The following is a 17069-nucleotide window of genomic DNA, read 5'->3' as shown; positions in this document are numbered from 1 at the left end:
GAGCTATTAGTAATAGGTGAACAGTTGGACTGGATGATCTTTTAGGCCTTTTCCAACCTTGGTGATTCTATGACGATCCTAGGGTGTTATATTCTCCCTAGGGGGGGATGATATATTTAATAAATACACCAATGCAGTTGAAAAAAACAGGCAGGCTTTCAGATGCACAGGTACACACAAGCCATTTCCACCAAAGGCAGTTGACCTCTTAGACTCAAAACTGTTAGCTTAATATCTGCATAGTGTAGTGATCGTGTAGTAGAAATGACACAGATGGAGGAATAGATTTGGTATTGGTTCTTATGGTCTCTATATGAACTACATTCTGAAATCTCTGCGTATAAAAAGTATTGGTGGAACCTCTGTTTTATCCAAGTGCTAAATAGGAGTATGCACTTGCTCCACAGACCTACAGAACAAGTACTATGCTGTGTTTCAATGTATTTTTCTGTGGATGTAACTGCAATGAGATGCTCCTCGCTAGGGGGAAAATAAAGAAAGAAAAGCTTCATCTGTTTTATCAGTCCTATCTCCAATTTCATGGCGTTTTGAATGCTTTTAGACCATGCTGATACTATTGCATATAAGAAAAAATGCATGAACAGGTGGTGATATTAACAGGCTTCTTATGGTTTTGAAAATCGAGATAGAAATGTTTCATGTCATGAAAGTCAACATCAATAATCATCCATCTTGTGTAGATGTGGAAGTCAGCCAATGTGGCTCTTGCTGAGGAGGCGTGAGATATTTCTTCTGCATCAGAGCTATTGCTCTGGACACAAGTCATAATTTCTCTAATATATGAGGCAAATATTACTAATACTTCCTTTTTTTTTTTTTTTTTTTTTTTTTTTTTTAAAATAAACTGAAAGCTCCCCCTTCTGGCACATTTCCTGAATTGAATGCAAGTTTCTACTTTTAGCATCAAGAGACATTTCCTCTTCAGCTTTCTTGTTAAGATCCTTTCTACAAAGATTTCTTTAAAACTAGTATATGGATGATTTCCCAAGGATTTCCCATCAAGCTTCAGGGCTTGATGTGAACTCATTTAACATCAGGGGATTGCTTAAGTCTTCACCTGTAATTTTCAGCTGTCGTATTACCAGGCAAAGAATTACTTGCTGCCTGTTTTGCTGAATATTATGCAGAATATAGAAAACAACTTGTTCAGAAATCTTGAGTGTTTTCATTTGTTTTTCTTCAAGACTTTCACTGCCATCTATTTTCCTAATGCTCGGAATCACTGAGAATTCTACAGCATCTTTTCAAACTCACATACAGCCCTGCTCAGAGCAGACTCTTCCTGAGCCCCAAGAATCTGCAAGGCAGAAAAAAGGGGAAAAAACATCAGAAAGAGCTGCTTAGGGCACAGTTTTAATAACCACTCGTGTCCCATTGGTGCTTTTGTTTTCCAAGGAGTGCTGCCTTCAATTTATTTTTTTTTTATAATCTCTAAGTCAGCACAATCACTTGTGTGCTTCTTGATGAATTGAGATGTCACTGATTTTCCTCAGTCATGTGCTTACATAAGGGATGGAGCAGGTTCTCCCAGCATCTGCAACCACAGGATCTGGTAGTTCCCACAGATTCACACATTTTGATTTTATTACAGTCACTGGTGCCATCCCTCAGCTCCAAACAGGCTGACAAAGCAGTCGGACTAGTTAGGAAGCTTTCAATGGATTTGCTGTCATAGGTACAATGACATGGTCTCTCTGCATCTTTAAGAACTGTTTGTGTGGAGACAGGAGTGAATGCTTCTGTGCATATTGGGGCTGGTGCTTTGCATAGGAATGCTTACCAGCCTCTTTGGCTGCATGGAAGGAAATAAACATAGGAAAGTAAAAAAAGAGAGTAAAATAGCATAATATTTGTCTCAACTGAGTACCACGTTGTAATAGTAAAATGAGAATGAACTCATTGTGAGTTCATTTCTGAGTTTTCCCTGAATACGGAGGTGATATTTTTGTCTATGATAGTGAAGCTACTTACCTTTCTCATGTAGTTAAATAAGAAGTATGTCAGCTTTTAGACATAAAATAGTGGTTATTTTATAATCCAGTATCAAAACAGTCATTTACAACAGCTACAGTGAACAAAGTATGTCCATTAGACCTGTACAATAGCTGTAAAAGTGGGAGAATTGCTAGCCTGGCACCTTATGCCACTTTCCTGTTTCTTCTCCATGGTAACAAAGATCAGGACTGACCAACACAAACAAGGCTTTCACACCAAATGTGCCATAGCTCTACAACCAAGGCAGTGATGCCAATTAGCCTTCTGTGCACTTAGCAGCAAAGGTCTCTTACTGTAAATGTCTACATAGGAATACCACATTCAAAAGAGTACCACATATAACCTTGCCATTCAAAGTCAAATAAGAACAATCATAAAGTAACAAATTGCATGCTCCTATTACATATGGATGTAGGTGTGCGCATGTACCTATCTGTCTTCTTGGTAAATTCTTACATTGTGTATGTGTTCGCACTTCTGTGTTTCTTCATAGAAATGTATCAAAAGATGTTGTTTTGTCCTCATGAAGCAATGACAGTCCTGAGAACCATGTTATGGTTTTGTATGAAAAAAACTGTGAACTTTTAAGTAGGCTGTCTACACTAAAGAGAGTTAAATCGGTATAACTTTAACTAGAGTAGAAGACCCACTAATACATAACTAATGTGAAAATAATTGCTCTAATGGTTGCATTTCTCTTCAAAGCATGTACTGAAAAACAGTTATATTGTTGATTTAGTGACAATTAAATCAGTTTCATATGCAAATGGAGGCACTGGGCTACATCACAATGCTGGTATTATTTAAACATTTTGTTTTTTAAGCTGAAGAAAATTGGAAATATCAGTTAGTGGGGTCCAAGAGCAAAACAATGTCTTTTATCAACAGTGATTCTCACCAGTCTTTATTGTCCACTATTTATTCAGTAGTCTCTAATGACAGAAGGAATGGCAATGAGAAATGCCAGGCCACCGCTGGGAGTAAAGCGTAAAACAGTCGTTCCTGTACCTGATGTGTTGCATTGTTTTTCTTCCAGTAGGAATAAAAGGAAGCAATTCCTGTGCTCTTCTGATTGCCCCTGAGCTCTTATCTTCTTGATGTTAAGGGGACACAGAAACAGCTTAAATCGTCTTTATCCTTTTAATGTAGATTCAGTTAATTGAGGTTAATGACTGTGTGCTGGAACTTGGGGAGTTGAGTTCATTTTTCAATGCAGTCTGTCCTGTGACACCAGCTGTGTTTTTAGGGGGAGAAAAGAAGATAGAAGAAAAAAGGGCAGAAAATGAATATTGTGTTATTGTGATTTAACTGAACACAATATACAAAGAAGCAGAGTTATTGCCTCTCAGGCAGGAACAAAGCTGTCAGATGCATCTGCAGAAGTGCAATACACAGTTGACCAACCCCTTAAAAATGCTATCATCACATCTGTTTGCTAAACCTTTACTCTTTAACTTAGTGTAGTCAGTGCAGAGTCTTTGGGAGTAGTAAATTGTGACCTGTTAGTACTTTGATGAACACTTAGCCTGTGATGTTTCTTCATCTTCCCTGCATTAATATATCATGGCCAAAAGAGTGAACACCAAAGGAGTTATTCCAGTAGGAGTGCAAAATTGCAAACTGCTATCTAGTGAATATGGAAAGTGATGCAATTGCATGATGCTTAACTTCATGTACCTTTAAAGTATTACTTAGAAAACTGCAGAAAGATGAGTCAGAAGAGTACTTCTCTAACCCTTTTATTTTTTCATTTCCATTCACAGGATTTTTGAGCACTGGGGACCAAGCAGCAAAAGGAAACTATGGCCTCCTTGATCTAATTCAAGCTTTGCGATGGACTAGTGAAAATATTGGGTTCTTTGGTGGTGACCCATTAAGAATAACTGTTTTTGGATCTGGTGCAGGCGGTTCATGCGTCAATCTGTTGACTTTATCCCATTATTCTGAAGGTAACCGTTGGAGCAATTCAACCAAAGGTATTATGCAGGTTGCAAATTTTGACAATTTTGGTGTCTGCATGCCACCACCATTAGTACTATGTGATGCTCTGTATATTCCCTTTGTTCTATGAACAGTTGAGTTCAGCTCAGTATTAAGCAAACTTTCTGAAGGCTGTACTTAGCTGCCTTCTCCCTCAGCTCTTCTGTGCATGTTTAAATTTTGGGTCACTTTCTTCTTTTTCCTACGGAGCTTTGTTGAAATGCTTTATAGCAGACTTCTGAACAGCATATGCTCAGTGTATCAGTTTCGTCTCTCTTCTTTCCTACCTAAGGGTGTCCTTTTTGGAAAACCAGTCAGTCATGCTCACAGTAGATGAGGTCATCTATATTCAGATAATCATGAAAAGCAAGTTTAGTTTCTCACAAGGAGCAGAATTTAAGGAAAACTAAAAAGACACAGTTTCTCTTTTCAGGCTAACAACTAAAATACTTAAAAAAAACTTTTATTTTGTGTGAAGGAGAAGAGTACCTAGTTCAGAAATCTTTGGTCTGAAACTGCATAAGCTTCACTTGCCGTCATCTAATAAAAAGAATGGTTGAATGTCTTGCATGCATGATCCAAAATTGTCAAAGCATCCAAGTTGCAAATGGATTTTCTTCTATATCTTTTCCTATTCCATAACTAACACCTTTTCTCTCTACTTGAGGCAGACAGCAGGAAATTAAAAACATGCTGTTTGAGGCCCCCAGTTTTTTATTCCATAAGCTTAGTATCAAAGTTCCACATGGTTTTTCTCATTTGCATGGCTGTTGCTTATTGATCACATTATTTCTGTCTCGCTGTTTTCACAAATAAATCTGTATTGTTTATTTTTATGAAGGAAATCACACTGTCACTGGGGATACAATCCCACACTGGTTTATATTGTAGTATCTTCACGGAGTTCTAATTGGCCAGTCATAAAGCAATAATTCCACTGAGATGAAAAGGGCTGTATTTTCCCAACACTGTGATACAGAAGCCACTGAGGTCAATGAATGTGATTTAGCTTAAAGCTGAATGAGACCTTGTTTCTCTTCCTTCCTCTTTCTTGATCTTAATCGTGGAATCATAGAATATCCCAAGTTGGAAGGGACCCAAAAGGATGACGGAGTCCAACTCCTGGATCCACACAGGACCACACAATAACAGACCATAATATTAATCTTATTGATGTAACGTGGCATTCATGTGATGTGCCACTATTTACAATATCTGGACAGTCATATTCCACACACATCCAGAATTCTGCCAGGAGTAGAATTTCTTGGGAGATAACGGTGCCGTTGTTTTCCAACATAACAGTTCAAAGGATCTGGAAGGGAGGGTTTAAGGATGTGTATCTAAAACGGAGTTGTAAATGTAGGGGTTAAAAGAATTATTGAATTTTGGATTAAAAAGAACGTGCCACACCTATGGGTACTCATTATATTTCATGTGGAGATTTGTTAGACTTGCCACTAAAGAGTTACTAAAATTATTTGGTCAGCTTCAAATGAGGAAAACTGTTTCAAATTTTTAAACATTTTGAAATATCTTAATAATTTCCAAACAAATTTTGTTGCAAATTGTTAACCAGTCTCTTTCATAAGATGCAAATTCAGTTGCTCTCTTGTCTCCATTTTCCTTTGGAAGGATCACTTGGTAGCTAAGGGGACACATTCAGCCCCTTTTCAAGATGGTGCTGTTCAGTGCTGCCCATCTGCAAGTGGGCAGAACAGCACTCCTCTTTAGAAAGCACTCTGAAAATGTAGATGAATAAATGCAAATTGCAAATTATTATTATTTATTTGGTGAGCTTTTGAACAGAAGTCACAAAGCAATATGGTCTGCTGAGCATTTAAATCTTCTTGCCATCAGTTTGAAGCCCATAAGCTATAATAATCATACACATTATCAGATAAAAATATACTTCTCCTTCCTGTGAGATACAGATCTGACAGAATGGAAATAATTTTTCACAGCATTATTCATTTCTTAACCAAGTAGTTTGAGATGAGGGATATCTCCTTAAGAATTCTTCACCAGAAGGGAGGAGGTTTAGTTTCAGTTCCTAACATAACTTTACATCCAGAGGACTTGACCACTTTTACTTAATGCAGTGTTTAATGTTTGTATACACTTAGCAAGCCATTGTGTTTAAAGAAGCATTTTTTTTTAATACATAGCTTACTCTTTCTGTTCAGAGATATTTAATAAAGCCATAAAAAGAGATTTATACAATATGCAAAAAGAAACATTATGAAATACATGGTTGTGAAAATTCAGTTTTGTCATTTTCTTACATTTATTACAATGCCTGGATCCTCTGTGGTAATTCCTCTGACTTTGAACTGATTTATACTAGCTCAATATCTGACCTTGTAAACATGCAAATATATTTTTACTTGCTTTATAGCTCCAGCTCTTTCTTATTTTTTACTCATTTCTTGCAAGGAAATAATATCTTACATACGACTTCTCATAAATTTAAGGAGAAACTTCAGTTTATACCTATCTGATTTTAAGACTTGGATTTCACTTTAATACAGTCTAAAAGAATTTGAAAATTCCTCAGATTCTTGTAAAATGTTTCCTGACAGCAATTGATTCTTATTAACTTATGAATGCACAGAATCTGGTACTGCAATACAGTTTATAAAGACATGTCTCTGACTTAATTAAAACAGAAGTATGTAATTTTTTTTTTAAATCAATAGAAATATGTTACCTATCCAAGTATAAGTAAGTCGTGTTTTGCATTATTGAAATTGAGTTCTGAAGTTGGCTGAGTACCTTAGCTTTAGTTCCTTTTGTGAACATACCCAGCTCTTCATCAAACATGGGCCACAATATACATCTTGAGCAAAACTAAGTGAGGCCAGATGTTATTTCCTGTCAGTTCCTGACCAAAGTCAGTGGAATTACTCTGGGTGCCTGCAAACGTAAGTCAAACCTAATTCTGAGCTATATGTCTTATATCAAGTACGACTTACATTTGCAATGGACCATTTTGTGTTACTCGTATTGAGCTACAGAAAAGTAGAATCCAATGTAAAATACCTTCCAGTAGTAAGCACTAAAGACTTAATGGTGTGAACTGGATGCACATCCATGAAAATGAAAAAAACAAAACAAAACAGAAAGGCCACAAGCACTTACGTATAATCTAAGTTTCTGTCGTACTAACATTAGAATATGAGAATTATAGTAGATCAAATTTTCTGCCTTTTGTTACACTCAAATTTTCTTTCAGAAATAGAACTGCCCTCTCCAGAGGGAGTGGAAAAAGAAAAAGCCCAAAATGAAAGGAGTACATGAGATATAGGAATAAGGCTGGAGTCTTTCTTCACTGTGTTAAAGTCAATAGCAAAAAAGTTAATTGATTTATTGACCACAAGAGGGGTGAGACTTTACTTCATAACACACTCAACAATGCTTATGGAGGAGAGAGGAATAGGTCAATTTTAAAACATTTCTTATTTCTATGAGGAGAATTCCAGATCCAGAATGCTAGTTAAATCAGAAGAAATTCAAATTAGTTGCACTGAAGTCCTTGGGATTTGCTACAAGTTTACATACAGAGCTGGTTCGTACTCTCTTTCCTAAATGAATACCTGAACATATGCTCAAATCTCTGAATTACAAATCTAAGTAGTGTAAAATATACATTTTTCATGTTTCACATATGATCACTATAAACATTCATTAAAAAAAAGAAGGGATCTTGACTCTCAGACACATATAAATTTAATAGCTGCCTAGTACCTGCTCATCCATTGCTCCAAAACATTAACTTTTGCTGTAATATACAATTCAAATACACTGTACCTCTCAAACCAGGTTTAATCCCAAGGAGAAAGTATAATAGCAGTATATTAGTTTTATTTAATACATAACCATATACATGCATGCTGATGATGGCTTGAAGAGACTTCCTGTTTTTTTCTCCAGCCTATAAAGTGCTTTAAAGGCAGGAGTTTCTTCCATGCTAATAGTATTACTCTACACAAGGTAATGGTACTTCTTTTTCTTTCTGAGTTCCTTTTGAAAGTCTAATCTTCAGCTGGACTACACAAAGGTAGAATCATTTGCTTCAGTTTCTGCACATACTATGTTTATTTTGTAGACATTACCTGTAGACTTAGCAGCAGCCAGATCTCATCATCTTGTGTATTTATCTATTACTAAGCTTGTTTTTAAGTATTTTTTATTTATTTATTTTTTTATTTTTTTAAACTTGACTATAGTTTCAAAGAACTTCTTTGAGTCTTTCAAGTATATAGCTGTTTCAAGGTCACTTCAGTAGTTTTAAAATATTTCTCCCCACAGGACTTTTTCAAAGAGCGATAGCTCAAAGTGGAACAGCACTCTCCAGCTGGGCGGTTAGTTTTCAGCCTGCAAAATATGCCAGGATGCTGGCTACAAAAGTTGGTTGCAACATGTCAGACACTGTAGAACTGGTAGAATGTCTACAGAAGAAGCCTTATAGAGAACTCGTTGACCAGGACATTCAACCAGCTAGATACCATATAGCCTTTGGACCAGTAATTGATGGCGATGTGATACCAGACGATCCTCAGATATTGATGGAACAAGGAGAATTCCTCAATTATGACATCATGCTGGGAGTTAATCAAGGCGAAGGGTTAAAATTTGTTGAAAATATTGTGGATAGTGAAGATGGCATATCGGCCAGTGATTTTGACTTCGCAGTTTCTAATTTTGTCGATAACCTGTACGGATACCCTGAAGGCAAAGATATATTGAGGGAAACTATTAAATTTATGTACACCGACTGGGCAGATCGACACAATCCTGAGACCAGAAGGAAAACACTACTGGCTTTGTTTACTGATCACCAATGGGTTGCACCAGCAGTGGCCACAGCAGATCTTCACTCGAATTTTGGATCGCCTACATATTTCTATGCCTTTTACCATCATTGCCAGACAGATCAGGTACCTGCGTGGGCAGATGCTGCCCATGGAGATGAGGTTCCTTATGTACTGGGAATCCCCATGATTGGTCCTACTGAATTGTTTCCTTGTAATTTCTCCAAAAATGATGTCATGCTAAGTGCAGTAGTGATGACATACTGGACAAACTTCGCAAAAACTGGGTGAGTACCAGATAATGAATAATTTTGTATACAAGCGCTGCATATAAATAAGCAATGCTTTCTCTTGAATATCTCCCTTGGAAATACTTACAGACGCGTAAGAAATTAAGAATTGGGTTGCATAGCTTTGTAATGTCATTGAGTTCACTTACACATTCTGGCAAATGGGGGGAAAAATATCTTTGTGAGTAACCTGAATGAAGAAATTTTAAACACGGTGTACACAAAAATCATTTAAGGGTTCCCCAGAAAAGTAATAAATTCAGTATTTAACATATGCATGTGGTTAAAACTGTTTTACATTAATACATCTAACTAAAAAAATATGTGGCTCAGAACTCGAGAGGTTTTGACATTTTCACAAGTCCTGCTTTTAGTGGTAGCTCAAAATACCTCTCCAGCTTTGGCCATTGGAGTCTAAGTCAGTATGTGTTACATTGAGTTATGCCCTGCTGTGGTCTTTTGCCTCTAGAAGATCACAGATACTGTGTGTGAACTGAAATGCTGTGATTCAGGTTACTAAAATGAAAACAGAAAAAGCTTAATGGCCTCTCACACTGGTCTCTTGTAGGCGTTTGCCCACATCACCACACTGCTGGCAGTTTTTTCTCAGAAGTAAAAGATTTGTGTGAGTGATACTATCGTTTTGTAGAAATAGAGAAGTGATGAATTCCATGTAACAAAAGATTATATATGGTTCATTTACATAATACTGTATCTAACCGGGATTAATAAGACCTTTCCTTTTAAGAAATAGTATGCTGCTCTGTGCAAAGAAAGGCAGACTTAATGTTAAGTATAAAGTGCTAATTTTAAATTTCCTTTTTAAATACTGTATAAAATTTGAGATTTTCTTTTTTTAGTGACCCAAATCAACCAGTGCCACAAGATACAAAATTCATCCATACAAAACCAAATCGTTTTGAAGAAGTAGCATGGACCAGATATTCTCAGAAAGACCAGCTGTATCTTCACATTGGATTAAAACCACGAGTTAAAGAACATTATAGGGCCAATAAAGTGAACCTTTGGTTGGAACTGGTACCTCATCTGCACAATCTTAACGACATTTCACAGTATACCTCTACCACAACTAAAGTGCCATCAACAGATAATACTTTCAGACCAACAAGGAAAAATTCAGTTTCTGTTACTTCAGCCTTTCCTACAGCCAAACAAGATGATCCCAAACAGCAACCAAGCCCATTTTCAGTGGATCAAAGGGACTATTCAACAGAATTGAGTGTTACTATTGCAGTTGGTGCATCTTTACTCTTCCTGAACATTTTGGCCTTTGCAGCACTGTACTACAAAAAAGACAAGCGGAGACATGATGTTCATAGGAGATGTAGCCCACAACGTACTACTACCAATGATCTCACCCATGCACAAGAAGAGGAGATAATGTCCCTCCAAATGAAGCACACTGACTTGGATCATGAATGTGAGTCCATCCATCCACATGAGGTGGTTCTCAGGACCGCCTGTCCCCCAGACTACACGCTAGCTATGAGAAGGTCTCCTGATGATATTCCCCTAATGACACCCAACACCATCACAATGATCCCCAACACTATACCAGGGATTCAACCCTTACACACATTCAATACATTTACCGGAGGACAGAACAATACTCTGCCCCATCCTCATCCCCACCCCCATTCACACTCAACAACCAGGGTATAGCCAGACAAGATGAAACAAACTTTATTTTTTGATGGATTACAGTAGGTGATATTACTGAAGATTACTTGGCTTTCAACCTACAAGACTCTTACTATTTAAATATGGAGGAATATTATGTGAATATACATATCAAGAACTTTTGGGGTTTTGAAAAAAAAAAAAAAAAAAGAAAAAAAAAAAGAATTGTACATATATCAAATGAACTTAAGAAACAAAAACAAACAAAAATCCACCCAACTGTTTGCAATTGCTTGAAGCAGTTGTCCTGAATGATACTTTTTCGTTCACATTCAAGTATTAATTTTCTGAAGATTTGAGTTACATAATGGAATTAGGCATGTGCAACACAAACAGGAAAGAACAAAGACTGAAAATTTTAAAAACCTATAAATATGCACAAGGGACACACTAATGGAATGTCAGATAATTTTCACCAGTTTTTATTTGGACCTGTTTTATTGTGTAGACCATATTTACATATTTGAATAAGTACACAAAGCACCAATGCTGTTAAGGCCTTAGGAAGGGGCTCATGCTGAGATCTGCCAGTCAGACAAAGAAGTTTTACAGCCTGGCAGGTACAACATTATCACTTAAGTGCTGTCAGTATAAAAGTTGTGGGAATAAAAGAAACTGGATATTTTTAGCACGATGTGCATGATAATTTATATGCTTGGTGGCTGTGCTGCTGATTAAGCCGTAATTAAAATTCTTCTCATCCCATTGGAGTTTTTAATAGAAGCTTTCTCCATCAATTGGCACAACCTAAAGAAGTTTTTGAAAGGGGCAAAAGTAATTACAGTGAAATATTTCATAGTAATTTCAGTAAAAGAAGGAATTGTGAAAGTTCTTAAAGTATTTTTGGAATTCTAGGTATGCAGTGGTGAAAACTCACTGATTTGAATCCCAGAAAAAAAAAATCTGTTTTATTAATGTTGTTTTCCTTTTCCACCTAAATAATGTCTAACATTAACATAATTGTAACTCTGATGGAAGGTCCTGTGGTGAAGGATTTATGATTTTCTGTGACTTAGTTACAATATATTTAGATCAAATTGGTGAGGTAAAGTGTGTCCAAAGATTGAATTGCAATGATATTTTGCAATATAAAAACGCCCCAATATTATCACTCTGGTTACACCTCTCAGTTTATTGTTTGAACTCATGTTGCATGTTACAGAGTTTACTTCTTATAATACTTTAATATAAAGTTGATTCCCTTTTTGCTCTATGTTAGCCATTTAAATTAATTCCGTAGACCAGAAGAAGAGGGTTTGTAATAACGGGGAGAGAGCCAAAACCTGGAAATTTTAAAATCTGAATACTACGTATGTTTGTGTGATTTGAAATGAGTGTTCTAAAATCAAAAGAAATTTTTCATTCCCTGTTGCTTTCCAGTAATTATATACCACAGTCCTTTCAAAATGTTTGTATATGTAATCAGATGTACATTTATATAAAAGAAATAATTGAGATGGACTTAAGAGCACATCCCTGATAAATACTTTCTCTCTTACCTGTACTATATTTCTATTAGACTAAAGTTATGTGATTTTTTTTTACATTTTTTCAAATTACTAGCAATTTTGATAGTTTGTAAGATAATGCGAAGAACTTTCTCTGACAAACTAACTGCAGTAACAGAAACATTTCTTTTCAGTTACTCTTTTTCAAGAATGAAAGCTTATTACACGAAAAAAAATAATAAATTGTATACTACTTGATGGAAAATTACTTTGTACTTCTTGGCCATATTACTGGTCACTGAGTGAAATAAAGATAATCTGGATAACGAATATTATTCCAATGCTAAGAGACCTGATCTTTGCTCATTAAAGAGCTAAAATGTTTATTGCTGTTTTGTCATTTTTTAATGAAGTAATGGTAACTGTCTCAAATAAAGAGTAATATCTTGAGACCAGTCTGGTTTTTGAAGACATGGACATGCTTTCTACAATTAACAGAACTTCATGATTCTGTAATCAGTCCCAGCTACCATCATATCTTCCAGAAGTACCACCTTTATGTAATACAAAGAAATCTCTCCTGTCATTTTTAGGAAGAAGTTCAAAATATAAATATGAGGACCAAAAAAGAAAGCCATTGAACAGGCCTAATTGGATTAAATTTGTGGAAGTCCTTAACAGAACAAAATCGCCTTGGTTTTATTTGGATGTGTTAACATTTATGGAACAACCGCTGGGAAGTTCAAAGCCCGTTTGCCAACATCAAGCACAAATATTAAAACTGAAGCTGTAATCAAAAGAAAATGCTGTGATTTCAGTCATTTTATTTAACTAAAAAAGCCCACGATTGAAATCCATGTATTTAATGAGTGCATCTCTCAGTCCCCAGTATTAAATTAAGATCTTTTGGTAGAGGCAAAAACAATTTTGTCTTCAAAATCCAGAGCGGTCTGTGTGCAATTTCTGCCTGATGTGGTTGTGCTTTTAGACTGTGACCTGCCAATGTAAACCAATAAAAAATTGTCTGCCATCTGATAATTATTGTTTAATAGGAAGATTGTATTTTGCTATGTTGATGAACAAAACAACAACAACAAAAAACCCACAAAAATATTGATGGCCATAAAACAGGATATTAATGAAATATGATTTTATGTGCTTTTCTTTATCAAAACCAAAATAACTTTCTACTATAGTTTTTTTGTGGCCATATATCTATATATCTCTATATATACAGTATCTGGTAATTGTTTACTTTTATTAGTTACAAAATAAATGATTTAGGTAAACCAAGCATGACACTACACTTTATTTTTGTCAGCCAACAGTATTTAAAATGTGAAAGATGAAGTCAATGATGCAAATTTTGTCAGTCCTGTTTGAAAATAAGTTCACATACGATGCAGATACTGTGAATGATATTTTAATGGCTACTTCATATCACAGCAGCTGGCCTTCCAGAAAGGAGATGGTTTCCCACATCTTAAGATGACATTAAGAAAGACCAAGAGATGTTTTAGAGCTGAAACATAATAAAAATAGAGGAAATGGTTTGGGAATGTCGTCGTTATGCTTCATGGAATATAAGTTTGTTCTTTTGAAAATATTTATCCATTTGATTTGTTTCCACAGTAGCCTCCAAGAAAACAAAATCAAGTGTGGTATTTAATTTCTTGTATCGTCCTTGGACCGGATTTCCAATAAAATGAAGATATTAGTCGATCTTTGGAAATTCAGTAAAAATATAAAAAGCCTGCATTTACTGCTTTTACACTTTTGTAAATATGTTTTCAGACCTCTGAAAGGAAATGTATTCTACCAATTTGAGAAAAAAAAAAAATGACCATGGAATCGTTGTCTCATTTGCCTATTAAAATTACAGGCAATATAATGTGCTGTGCTACATTTCTAGGAGAAATAAAGCAGATAAAAATGCATTTTGCTCAATGGTATCTTAGTTGGTTCTATGTGGTATTCTGCACCCACAGAAGAGCCGTAGGGCATGGATGAACTACCTGAATGTAACGTTCCATCGGAAAATGTACTTGTTTTTGTTATCTGCACTATGTATGGCCTCCTGTGTTATAGAATTACCAGATTTTTTGGTTATGGAAACACTCTGAAAACAGGAAAAATAGAGGTCTAGCTTGTAAACATGTTGCAGCCTTAGAGACACCACTGCACAGAAATACTGGGATTTCTGTTGTCATCTTCACTAAGAGGTGATAACTGAATTCCTAAGAAACTGCCAAACATCATGGCGTTCCTTTGTTGTTTTGATGTTGTTTTTTCCCTGAGCTGTTGGTTTCAAATATTGGCCTTTGATCCCCCTTTTTCTTCCTACTAGTGGATTGTTGCCAATGATCCCTTTTTAATATAAGACAACATTAGACAATTTAATTATTGTTGTGAAATAAAAGCCAAATAAAAGAAAAGAAAGGGAAATTCCCTGCAGAGGTTTTGTTATTTTTCATTCAAAGACCTTGTTAGAATACCTGTAGAAGGAGTTCTGATTTTCTTGGTCTATAAGCTAAGGGACGTTCTCTAAATAACATCAGAAATCTCTTTTTCCATGTGAAATAATAACACTATGAGCTTAAGAAGTCCTCTTGAGGTCTCCAAATAAATCCAAGCAATTTGAAACACGGCTTTTACTTAATTGTTCCAATTCGGTTGAAGTCTGTCACATTCACACGTGTGTTTGTAGACCAGAAATGAGCAGCATTTGATGAGGCCTTCAAGAGAACTGCACAGCAGTGAGTTACCCATCAGTTCTGCACAAAGGGCCCTTTCTTTTAGGATCTCTTAATGCCATCGTACAATTGATTTCTTCGTTATAGATTCAGTAAAAACGTAACTTTGCAAAATAGGAAATGGTTAGAAAAAGGTAATGAACTTAAAACTGTCTGGTGGAAATTATTTAGGTAAAAAAAAAAACACATTAAGAATCATCTAAATGGAGTAGATTTTATGCTCAACCTGACTTCATTTCTTTTTGTTAATATTATGATTCTCAGTAATTCATATTTATATGAAACCATCATTGCTTTAATGAGCTTTATTTTCTTAAAGGAAATTAAATATTGTATGGCAAGCAAATTGTGGATTAAAGCCAACTCTGAGCTTAATTTCTTTTACTATTGGGATGAATGGCAAATAGAGGAGCAGGAAATTTGTGCAAGTCTTAAATGCTGTGGTTTTTTTTTTGTTTTTTGTTTTTTGTTTATTTGTTTATTTGTAAAGCGGTGTATTTGTTTATCACAGTGTATTTGCTTGTATATATATATATGAACCTCTCTTTCCATGTGCTTACCTGCAGGCAGTACCCCAGCCAATAGAGGAGCTTTCTAGAGACAGAACCAAACAGGAAACATTACCATTTTTCATCATGCAGATTCAGTTCAAAGGTAGATATGGAGGTAACATTACTGCCTCATTCTGCGTTCTGAAATGTTCTGAAACTGACCAGATGCTTAGCTGATTACATTTGTTTTACTACCAGCTGAGTTAGTATTTATCATAGTACTATTGAAATCAATGAAGCCCTGGCAGTTTACACCAGTTATAGACCTGCTCCTGGACCTTTAATGTTCATCATGGCTCATCTCGCCTTCTGTTTTTGCATATCTTCTCACACACGTGAACATGCACTCTTTTAGAAATTAATACAAGCATAACTGCCTGATTTACGATCACCATCTGGCACTAAAAATGTGCTTTAAAGTAGGTTGATAGTTGCATAGAAGTTCAATATTCAGAAGAAGATGAGCCTTCTACACATGAAACCTCATGCTAATTACATTGGTGCAAAGAAAAGGTCTATAACACAGTTTGTAGCATTAACATGCAATAGCAAATTTTATGCTAAGAACTTTTAAATAATGAACATTCATTCAGTCCTGTGTCTGATCCTCAGATCTATATGTTGATCTGTATGTAAAAAAATCAATGACACGTTACAGCAGTTGTAACCTGGATCTCTGTGCTTTTCTCTGTCTGATCAGTAGGGAAACAGGCACACAGCTGAGCCACAAGCGTGCTGTAAATTCAGGTCAGAAACAGTTGGATTTTCTCTGTCACCTGAATTTGCCCACCTCAGTGTTAGCAACTCCAGGCATTCAGCATTTATGAGATTCGCTTTAGAATGATGTGGTTTAAATAATAAATGTGGAGTTCTTAAGTCTATGTAGTTGGCATTTAGTATTCAGATTTCCAGCCATAAAGTTGTAAAAGTCAGTAACTTTTTCTAAAATGGCAGTTGATAATACTGGCAACTGGGAGTTAAGACTATGGTTAAATTAACAACAGGTTTGTGAAAGCTGAGGTTTGTGAGGTGAGTTATTCATCTCTCTGTGCCTCTGCAAAGAAGAGTGTGAATGATCGGATATTCACATTTAGCCACCAAATACTGAGCAGTTCTTTCCAAAAGGTTAAGTCACCATGGCATTGCAATGTCAAACCTCAGCTCGTGTTCTAAGGTACACTGTCTTTCAGTGAGTCTTAAAATGTTGCTCCAAGCACCATGTCTGTGCGGCCACATGGCTCCGGTATGAAGGACAGAAATCTTGCAGCTGCAGATCAACCATTGGCCATGCCCAGAACAATATACTCCATATTCATTTTCTCTGGGGCAGAACTAATCTTCTGGCAGGATGCAGTTTGGGAGAGTGAATGTGTAAGTCACCTCTTTCATCCATTAATTTGTAGAAACAACTTTGATAGTAACATAAAGTAATTAAGAGTATGTGAAAGGTTCTATGTATATATATATATATGGTTCATTTATCACCAAATATATTTTCAGAAGTCATTCGATATTT

At 35.8% G+C, this 17069-nt stretch overlaps 1 protein-coding gene across 11 annotated transcripts in view; it reads left to right on the top strand.

Annotated features, from left to right (window-relative positions):
- NLGN1 (neuroligin 1) overlaps positions 1 to 14578 on the top strand; it is a 390421-nt gene extending 375843 nt beyond the window's left edge. For 8 of the 11 annotated variants that reach the window (XM_072343979.1, XM_072343975.1, XM_072343982.1 and 5 more), the window contains 3 exons: positions 3780 to 3992; positions 8308 to 9097; positions 9961 to 14578. In XM_072343979.1, coding sequence (XP_072200080.1) covers positions 3780 to 3992; positions 8308 to 9097; positions 9961 to 10783 — 1826 coding nt within the window. In that variant the 3' untranslated portion in view covers positions 10784 to 14578. The remainder of the gene's footprint in view (positions 1 to 3779; positions 3993 to 8307; positions 9098 to 9960) is intronic. The other 3 variants (XM_072343976.1, XM_072343983.1, XM_072343980.1) reach the window with 1 other exon arrangement.
- The last annotated feature ends 2491 nt before the right edge of the window (positions 14579 to 17069 follow it).

The sequence above is a fragment of the Excalfactoria chinensis genome, chromosome 9 (assembly GCF_039878825.1).
Source record: "Excalfactoria chinensis isolate bCotChi1 chromosome 9, bCotChi1.hap2, whole genome shotgun sequence".
NCBI lineage: Eukaryota > Metazoa > Chordata > Aves > Galliformes > Phasianidae > Excalfactoria > Excalfactoria chinensis.
Note: the sequence above shows the minus strand (reverse complement) of the source record. Positions and strands in the feature narration are given on the sequence as shown.